Source organism: Hydra viridissima, unplaced genomic scaffold, assembly GCF_058129835.1.
Source record: "Hydra viridissima isolate aposymbiotic clone 2 unplaced genomic scaffold, HvirCarnegie_v1 scaffold_3, whole genome shotgun sequence".
Lineage (NCBI taxonomy): Eukaryota > Metazoa > Cnidaria > Hydrozoa > Anthoathecata > Hydridae > Hydra > Hydra viridissima.
In genome coordinates this window covers 13,275,001-13,285,922 of record NW_028324302.1, presented here as the reverse complement: position 1 = coordinate 13,285,922, position 10,922 = coordinate 13,275,001, and the positions used below count along the sequence as shown (strand labels likewise).

Here is a 10,922-nt window from a genome sequence, read left to right as displayed (position 1 = left end):
CTTGTATTGAGAGAAATAAGTTCCTTAATAATGGCTAGATATCTAACAGGTATCATCCATCAAAACCATTCATAGTTCTCTGAAATGTAATATAAATCAAACTAAAAACAATGCTGGTGATTCTGACCGTTGCTTACCGAGTTTTTATCTTTATAGTGAAGTTACTGAGTTGGGATTTTCCTTGCGTTTTTATTTTTTAACTGATTATAAATTTGAATGAGTACAAACATTGGTCGTGGTAAGAAAGAGACCAGAGTTCTGAATAAAAGTTGATTGCCATAAATGTCTTCAAAATAATTCTAAAAAAAAAAAACATCTTTAGCGAATCAATAATCTTTTATCTTATTCCTGAATGCATCTTCTTCAAATATATCACCATGACAATCTTTAGTGATAATTTTATAGTCTGAAGGCCACTCCATTATTTCTCTTACCCTTGGATGATGAACAATGGTATTAATCTGGGACAGTACAGCACTGTCAATGTTCCTCAAAAAGAGAGAGATTGACAGTAATAAGCAAATCTGGCCATTTTTTTTACTGTTCCTTTTCTGTTCAAAACCTGGAGACCTTTTCTATTATCAGCTTTCATTTTTAAGCTGTCTGTATGCAGTAGGAGGATATTAGAAGTTTTAGTTTTCTTTGCAACGTAACATTTTCATCCTCCTTAGTTGCTGCTAAAGATCTTTCTCTGAGAGTTTCTAAAGTCACGACATAGCAAGATTAAGTGGGGCTACATTAGACCTATAACGGGTACGCTACCAGGGCTAAGGTGGCATCCAACTCTGGACTATTTGAGTTTCGCTCATCGGTTGCCTAGTGAACCAATAGTTATATGTACCATAATCGATTAACTACCGGCCGTTTGAAAAGTAAACTCTAGAAGTGGGCTGCTGAGTAGACATAGCAGCCTAATATTAATTGTTCTCATTAATGAATAATATTCTACTTTGTTTAGTTAAGCAATTTATACATCAATGCAATAAATCTCCTTTTCCTTAACTACTTATATTTCTTGCATAAAAAGTATCAACAGTCATATGATTGCTAAGAACAGTCAAACACAAAAACACCAAACTTGGGATGGAGCAGAAGGAACATCACATTAATAAATTCAGACAAGCAAATCATGATACAGATATGGTTACTCAGTTATTAAGCGGGTTCTATTTTTATGTTTAAGTGTAGCAAGGAAATCATTTTATAAGAAGGCCCATTGACTATCAGTTTAGGCTTAGAGGTATACTAAAGTTATCAGTAAAATTTGCTCGTTAGCCAAAATAAATGTAGGATAATATTGTGGATAATTTTATGGATAATATTGTTTAGGCTGTAGAAGATTATATTAAAGAATAATCTTTATATAACCTTCTACAGCCTAAACAATATTATCCACAATATAGTATATACTATAGTTATCAGTAAAATTTGCTCGTTAGTTTTGGCTAACGAGCAAATTTTACTGATAACTATAGTATATACTATATTGTTTACTCTCTTAAAGTTCTATTTGTTTCATAGCATCTAAAAAATAAATTGTCAAACAACATTAAACAATATGATTCTAATAAAGTATTTTATGCAAATATTTCGACTAAATTAACTTTTAGTCGACTTAGTCGATTTTAAAAACGTATTAGTCGATTTTGGTCGACTTAGAAAAATACGTTAACCATAGTATAAGCTACATATTTAGGATCAATGTGTAATTGGAATCTGCAACAAAGTTAAAGCTTAAAAAAATTTAAGCTTTTCCTGGTTGGAAGTTTTGTAATAACTGTCATCAAAAAGCAAGAAAAATGGACAACCACAAAAATGATGAATCAGATTTTTCTCTTGTTTTAATTTAATAGCAATGTTCAAAGACCGTCAAATACAAGTTCATCATAGGGTATTTATTTAGATATTTCAGCCTCATAAGCTCACTATATTGCATAGACAAAAACGTTTAGTTTTGTGTACTTTAAAGGACTTGAAGTTTTGTGTACCTTAACATAGAATTTAAAGTAATAACCTTGCTGTTCAAAATGGTTTTTCTATCTATTGTAGTTTGCGATCAAAATGGAAGACCAATTAGTTGGGAAAAATCTAATTAGTTGGGAAATGACATGCAAAAACCAAATGGAAAAACTTGTATAGATATACACAATATCAAGGTACAAAAGCATTAGCAATCTTTTTAAATGAACAGATAAAAAATATCAGCATAGATGAAGAATTTTAGTTTAAGCAATGGAACTAACAGATCGTTCTGCTGATTTCTCAAACTATAAAAGTTAACAAGTATAAAGAGCTTCTAATAGAATATATAACTAAGTTAACAGCCCAAATGCCATTTCAAGATATCAAGCAAAATATTTAAAGGAACTGAAAGAAATCTTCAGCGAAAATGGCGTGGACTTACGACACCTGTTTCGAATATGAAATTCAAAAGTAACTTACCTCATACATATACGTTTAACTGAAAGATATACAAGTCTAACTGAAATGACGAAGTTATATTACTTTTATGATGGATGCGTAGGCCAATACAAAAATTTTAAACACTTTTAATATTTGCTTACGCTCAAACTACACTTAGCCGCAAAATTAATGCACCGCACATATTTCGATTTATTTTAATTGTCATCAATATTATCAAATATTTTGACAGAATAGAACACATGAGCACAATTACTTCAATGATAAAAATAAAATTGACTTTAAGAATGGTGAAAATAAAAAAACAAAACAAAAATATGGTTCGTTTAACAAAATAAAGTTAAGTTATTATTATTGTGATGCACATTAATACAGCTTAAATTAAAAAATTTTTGACTTATCAATAACTAGTGTTACCACCTCTTGATGCTATTACAGCTTTAAAGTGCCGTGGCATACTTTTAATTAGAGATCTAGTCGTTTCTTGAGGAATATCTTCCCACACACGGATAAGACTTTGTCGCAGCTCTTCTAGGCTGTTAGATGGTGGATGTTGGCTTCTAATACAGCGTCCCATTATGTCTCAATAATGCTCTATTGGGTTCATATCTGGACTGCAAGCTGGCCACTCCAAAACTTGAATATTAACATTATTTAACAATATGTGCCGTACGTGGTCTAGCATTATCTTGCATGAGAAGGAATCCATCTTCAATGAATGGTGCAAAAGGTACCACAAAAGTTTCTAAAATGTCTGCTATGTATCGTTGAGACTTCAGATTTCCACTATTAACAATAAAAAGCTCTGTGCGAGCTGTTAAAGATATTCCGCCCCATACCACCAATGAGCCGCCTCCATATAAAGTGGTCATTTGGTCTTCTGTATACTCTTAGGCAGCAATCAGAACTTACAAGGCAAAACCTGTAAATAAGACCTGTCCCCAATCATGCATTTCCCAATTTATATGTCTCCTTGCAAAGCAAATCTGTTGACAATCTGGGTCCAGTAGCTGCTACCCGAGGTCGTAAATTTAAAGCACTTAGTCTTCTTCTTATGGTATCTTGACTAACAGCAGTTCTATGAACCTCAGAAAGTTGTATTTGGAGACTTCGTGCAGTAGTGAACCGTTCTTTCAGTGTTCGAAGCATTAAAAATCTGTCCCCAACGGCTTTACTAGCTCGTGATTCGTCTAGCGTGATCATTGGTCTCTACAAACCTTTGTAGAACCCTACCGACAGTTGTATGACACTCCAAATATTCTACCAAGTTCGTGATTTGTTAATCCTTGATTGGACAAAGTAACAATTGCAACACATTCATCACAACTTAAATTTCGTCTAGAACCCTGCATTGCGAACAGATGCCAAATGACAGTTTTTTTTCTACTGTTAAAACAATTTAAAGGCAACATATACTTTTCTTTTAGAAATGAGGTTTAATTACAGCAAAACTTGCTACTTATGAAAAGCTACTATAATTTGGAAATTAAATAAGGGAAGCGGAATAAAACTAACAAAAGGCGTAACAATAAACATTATTATCATCTTTGTAATTGATAAATCCGGGAAATACATAATATTTTTCAAATCAAGTCGGAATTTATAAGTGGTGTGTTAATTTTGCGGTTAAGTGTTTTTTATATTAAGTTCGGAGTTGGGTATTTTTTTTAACAATAAGTCATGGAAAAAATTGCATTATGATGGCATTGTTGGTAATATAAAACCTTTATATCGCCACAGCAAGCTTACAGAGATCAGTAACTGATCAAGAAATAACTAAAATCTATGTATTAGTTTTAAACAATATAGTAAAAAGACATTGGTTTTCAACTTTCTAGGCCAGAAAGAGATAACTTAAGTTGGATCCAAGTTTATAACATAACTACTGATATCGAAATATTTACCGTAATCTAATTCTTTTTATAAAACATTATTAACAAAGATCGTTAAAATATGATTAAGAAACAAATCTGAATCTTTAGATGTTATAAACCACGAAAAAAACGTTTTTCTTGTGGTTTATAACATCTGAAGATTGTTACTGTCTAAAACTTTAAGTAATGTTAAGTAAACCTAATTATTTAGTTTGTAATATAATTTTAATAATATAGAAAACGGCAGTCACACTTTTGTAGTTTAGAGTTATTCAAACTTTAAAGATTGTCCAGTTCACAGTCTGATTCTACAGAAACATTCCCTGGACCTTTTATACTAATAAAGCTATAAGAATATTTTGTAAGTAGGGTTATAACGGACTCATCTTTTTTTTCGATTGTTTTGGACATTTCACTTTTTTTTCTATTGTTAATGTTCTTAAATTCAATTGAAGACTTATTAAACTAATTTCGCAAGATAATAAAGTAGCTGTTGGAACAAATTGATTATAGGACCAAGTGGAAAAGCATCCTTCAGCTTTTGTTGCTATTGCTTACTAGGAGACTTTGTGGTCAGAGCAATGCTTAGCCCTCTTTACTTTACCCCAGCTAATTATACCCATCAAATTTGAATAGACTCAGTGGGACTTACACAAAGGAAATAACAAAAATTGGCGCTAATTTACTTTTCTACCCCCCCCCCCCCCCTATTTTTATTTTTGATTATGATAGAGAATTTTATCCTGATTAAGAATCGAATAAAAACATACACCTGAAAAACAAAGGAAAGTTCACTAATTTGATGTTGAAGTGTCAAAAAAATATACCAAAAACGCTAATATTCGCCATCTTTTTTGAAACACTTCCAAGTTAATAATTAATGCCGTAAAAATGAATTTATTCATTAAAAAAACTTTACGAAGTGTCTTCGTAGAGCGCAATGCGCTCTACATAGCCATAAGCTGCTCAGAGCGCAATATTGTACACGCATGCGCAATTATTTAATTATAACAGTGCGATTTATATTTCACAATAAAGCTGGTTAGGTAGGCGGTTAGGATTGTAATATTTGTTGCGGGATCAACAAAATGTAAAGCATGGTTTACTGTACCATGTTGAAAACCTTGCGCTGCTAAACCTCGGTATGCTGCCCACATATCGCTCTAAATTTCAGTTCCAGGACGAATCTATTGTATAATGATGGGTAGTAAGGTTGCAGCATCGCGGTGCGCTACAGGAATGAGTAACCCTTCTTTAGTCGCTATATCGTACGCACCAAAAATCCATTGATCTTCTACAATTCTACCTCGGTTGTATTTCCTTCTTGAAAAAAGTGATTCATCTATTTCCACTATTGAACCTGGTCCTCCTAATTGCACACGGTTGTTAAGGAAATAAGTAACGGCAATGTCTCTACAAAATTGATTCCAATCAACAACAGTCTTATTGCAACCAATTTCTAAATCCTTTTGAATGTCTTCTAATGAAAGGCCACGACTTTTTCCGGCGGTACGAGTCCAAATATAGGTAATACCAATTATCTGCCAAAGTTTCATTTGAGATCTTTCAAAAAAACTTCCTACACGAATACTTATTGATAGCAAGTAAACCAAACTCCCTGCACCAACGGATACACTCGTTATTATTGTTTTTAAACCTGCGACCGATTTCCGGTAAATTAAGGCTATCAAACTCAATAATAGTCGATCGTCTAGCATTCGCCTTTTTGATTTTAAAACAGAAATGAAGAAACATTTCTTATAGAGAGAGTCTTTTATAATTACATTTTGTTTTTTGCTAATTTTTTGCATCGGAATTTTCATGAGAATTTTAATTACTTTTAAACTACAGAAACCAGGCGGCGTAATTAAATAGTGAAATTTTAGTGTTATTAAAAAAGATGGCGAATATAAGCGTTTTTGGTATATTTTTTTGACACTTCGACATCAAATTAGAGAACTTTCCTTTGGTTTTCAGGTGTATGTTTTTATACGATTCTTAATCAGGATAAAATTCTCTATCATAATCAAAAATAAAAATAGGGGGGTAGAAAAGTAAATTAGCGCCCAAAAATTAACAAAACAACAAAAATTAACAAAACAACAAAATTTAACAAAACGACAAAAATACAAAAGGAAAATGGAAGAAAAAAAAAAAAAAAAAAGCAAAAATACGTTTGGATTATAAGAAATAAAGAATTTTGATTTACTAAGAAAAGAAACCAAAGAATTGGTTTTTTTTCTTGTCTTTTTATAATTTAGTTGTCTGGAAGTTCATCTAGTGGATCAAACTGTCATAAAATTTAGGTACTAATGTGAATTTTCTGAGGGCCTAAAAATCTCTGTATTTTGATAAAGAAATAATAATTTTTTCTTGTATAGTCTTACACGCTCAACAATACTGACAGTTTTATTTGAAAGCCTAGCGTTGGAAAAAATAAGCCCAGCTAGAAAAAAATATCGCAAATCTTTAGTGGACATTAGATTAAACTTAGCCAATAAACATCCCATATCATTTTCTGTTATAATTTCAAAAATTTAAATTTTGTAAATTTTCAGTCAGGTCCTTTCTGTGATTTAAAATTTGTCTAAAGTTTTTCTTTGTTCAACAACATCCACCATCTTAAATGTTGTTTTCATCATGGTTGCATTTCATTGGACTCTCGATCACGTGATGCTAGTTATCGCATAAACTTTTGTGACTTTTTTTTCTTTGTAAACAATGGACTTAGCCTCTTTTTCTATTGAATAGGGTTCTTTTCTTCTCTAATTTTCCTAATTTTTTTTCCGTTTTTTCTCTTGAAAAGTAGTTTAGTACATACTATTTACGAGTATATGTGTTCGTATTTGATAGATTCAAGATGAAAACATCTGGAAAGATTGAACTACTTAACATTTTGAATGATTTGACATCAAACTACTTATATGAATACTTTTCGTGACTCTTAAAGGGAGAGAAGCTCTATAAAATGCATCTTTTTATTTCTAAAAGATGCATTTTCTTTAGAGTCGAATAGCTTTTTATAGTTCCTATTTTATAATGAATACTTAAAAGCTGAAGAACATTAAACTCAGACATTTTTTAAGTTTGCATTAGATTTTCTTCAACGAAAATATATTTTAATAAAATAAACTGTACATATTACTAAAATTCCAATTATTTACAAGCGTACCAGCGTTAACACCAAAACATGTTGACGCGGAAAAAGAACCAGGAGTTGATTTTGCGCAAAAATGGGTCATTAAAAATTGAATTTTTCTTTATTTTTATTGACTATTGAAATTTTTAAAATAGAATATTTGAGTGCCATTTTCTATTTTTAACGGAGAATAAAATTGAAAGCAAAAAAGCGCAGTAAAAATCTTTAAATTAAACTATGAGAATCTATCGGATGTATAAGGTGATCGATTTTTAATTAGTAGTTCCCAGTTTTTTATCTCTCTTTCAAGTAGATAATCGTCTTTTTCTGGCACTTCTTGTATTTCCAAACAAGAAATATTGTCTTCATTATTTATACAAGAGCAAATGTTCAGGGTATGCTTGGACGAATCATCTATCCACGAGCTTTTCTTTTTTTTAATTTTTAGACCTTTAAAGTTCAGATCTTTGTTTAATTGCTTAAGTATTCCTTCGGACTTATCGTCGAAATTTGATGAGTCACCCGAAAAATGTTCTTGTCTTGGAACTTTAACATTGCAACTTTTAAGTCTATTTTTTTCTATATTTAAACTATAATTCTTTGTGGTTGGCGTCATGTTAAAAATATTACCCACAAATTTTGATAGATTTAAAGCAATATCAGTATCTGTTTTTTTCTCTAAATATCTAGAAATATGATTCTTCGAGTTGACTGTTGCTACGTTGCAACCATATTTTGAAAGTGAAACTGAAGATTGAACTTTTGGAGTATTAAGTAATATTTCACACGTATCAGGATATCTAAGTTTATCAACTAATAAATCTGCTTTCTCCTCGTGTATTCTAATAGATCCAGTCGGACAAGGAGCCAAACAACTTGAAACTAGATCTGTGTTATCATGGTAAGCTTTAAGAGATCCAGGAGGATGAGTTGAATGACCAGATGAAGATAAGTCTATCTTGTCATAATGTATTTGAATGGATTCCGTAGGACAAGGAGAACGATCTAACGAAGATAAGTACATCTTATCATGGTTTATTTTAATAGTTCCAGTGGGACAAGGAATCAAACAATTTAGTGAAGCTAAATCACTCATGTCTTTTTTACAACTGTTATCGTTAGTACTTTTTTTAAAGCTATCTTTAACAGATTTAAATCCTGACTCTTTTTTCTGCTGCAATAAAAAAATAAATAACATTAGTGAAAACATTAAAATGTAACAAGCTAGCTGTATAAACAAATTAAAATCATAGAAGAAACAAAAGGGAGAAATTTTTAACTTACCATTTTTTGTCGACGCAAGCATATAAAAATAAAAACAATTAGAAGAATGAAGCATGCAACAGGTAAAACAATCAAAAGAAATATTGTGATTCTTGAATCAATCGATACATGATGAACTTGATTGAAGGAGGATTTAGCATCTTAACAGGAACAAAATTAAAAAAAATAGTTCAAATGGTCAAAACTTATAACCTAACAAGCATTAAAGTGATAAGGTATTATATCAATACAATATGCATTTTTTAGAATATAATACAGAGAACATTTTTACCTAAAGCTATTAAAACACGAACAACTTTAATTTCACTGGGTATTTGACTGTTTTTAAACAATGCCAAGCACTTGTAGGTACCTTCATGCACTTCACGAGTCACATTAACAAACAAAATCTTTTTAAAACGAGTATTATTATGGACTTCAAAGATATCAGTCTGCTGACGCATCAATCTTCCAATATCATTTTGACGAGACTCTGATAAATCTGCTTTTTTCAAAGGCAAGTGCCATTGCAATAAGCTCACTTCCTTATCTGGAACAGCACATTCCAGTGTAATATTTTCACCAGGTTTGATGTAAACTGTATCCATAATAACTGTTGGCATCTTTATTGATGGTATTTCCACTTCAACATCAATGCTCATATGAACCATGCCATATTTATTTTTTGCAAAGCATGTATAATTTCCATTGTTATGCAGAGTAATGTTCATGATGATTAAACTCAATGAACTTTTTTGGACAATATAATGCTTTGAAGTTTCAATTTTAGTCCCATTAATAAACCACTGAATATTTGGAAGAGGATTTCCTTTGACAGCACACTTTAATTTAGCACGAGCTCCAACATTAAACTTCTTTTTTGTTAATGCTGATGTAACTTCCAATACATCTAAAAAAAAAAATATAAAAGAATAAGTGTTAGCAAAAAAAAAAACAATCATTTTTGACTGGAGTTTTAACTCATTAAAACACTAATTAAATATTTCATCAAAAATAAAACAATAATCAGATTTTAAAAAAAACACCAATTAAAGCTCATCAACATACTTTGAGGAAAGAAAGGATTTTTGAATCCAACATGAACTGGCCCTTGAACTTCTATATATATATAAAAAAAAAAGAGGACTTATTATTATTAAAGAATTTTTTTTTCTTCCAAAATAATTTTATAAGAAACATTACTTAACATTGCCCTTAAATATTATAATCTCATATGCACATTCAATCTTTTAAAATTAATAATTAAAATTCTCACAAAAACTTAACAGAAAACTTTAATACCTTGAGGGCCCTCATTGCTGGCATTCCCAACAACCACTAAAACACGTTTTACACTTTTAAAACCACCTAATTTACTCTCTGCATTACAGAAGTAAACTCCTTCATCATACTTATGCAGTTGACGTATTTTTAAACCCTTATTTGGTTTGATGCGGTACCTTGGCCAGTTCCACACAACGGAACCATCTGGTTTATATTTCATCCAGTGAAACAAAACTTTGCGTTTATAATCAGTGTGTTGATTAGTAACTCTGCACGGCAGTAGTACTGAATCATTCAAATTTAAAATGTAAACTTCAGGAGCATTTTCAAAGATCGGTTCTGAAAACAAAAAGACAAATAAATTCAAATACCATTTTTGAGGATACAAAAAAAAAAAAAAAAAAAAAAAAAAAAAACTAAATATAACTTTTTAAACTCAGTAATGCAAAACAAAGTAAAAAGTTTAAGTTTCTGATTTCTAAGAACTTTGGAAAAATATTTTACAATTAATCTAGTCTTAAAATTGGGATACACGGTTAAATATTTACTTTCTATTTTTATTTTTTGGATTTAGTTTATTATTGATAAAGGCTATAGTCAATTCAATTCTTAAAAACTTTTATTGATCAACATTTTCTTTCACACAGATTATATATTTCCGAAAAAGTGAATTGTTAGTGGTGTTAATGGATGAGAGTAAACTATTAACACCTTCACTGCTTAACCAGACAATTACATCATTCTAGATATTTTTATCAATCTTGATCTTTGTTATACAAATCTTAGTTAATTGAAAACTTCATATTTATTGCCAGTCTTTAAGCATTAGTGAGTTCAGAAGTCCAGCTTCATGGGGTATATTAATAGCAGATCAATAGTAATGACCATGCTAAGTAAATGTTAAATTTCAATGTCTTTTTCAAAAACACATCATTAACAAT

At 30.7% G+C, this 10,922-nt stretch overlaps 1 protein-coding gene across 5 annotated transcripts in view; it reads right to left on the bottom strand.

The window, feature by feature from the left end:
• Window positions 1-7,641: 7,641 nt before the first annotated feature.
• Window positions 7,642-10,922, bottom strand: part of LOC145202058 (uncharacterized) — a 177,452-nt gene continuing 174,171 nt past the window's right edge. For all 5 annotated transcript variants that reach the window (XM_090080963.1, XM_090080965.1, XM_090080964.1 and 2 more), the window contains 5 exons: window positions 10,000-10,320; window positions 9,766-9,816; window positions 8,990-9,607; window positions 8,719-8,858; window positions 7,642-8,608 (listed from right to left, as the gene is read on the bottom strand). In XM_090080963.1, the coding sequence (XP_089937089.1) occupies window positions 7,670-8,608; window positions 8,719-8,858; window positions 8,990-9,607; window positions 9,766-9,816; window positions 10,000-10,320 (2,069 nt within the window). In that variant the 3' untranslated portion in view covers window positions 7,642-7,669. The remainder of the gene's footprint in view (window positions 8,609-8,718; window positions 8,859-8,989; window positions 9,608-9,765; window positions 9,817-9,999; window positions 10,321-10,922) is intronic.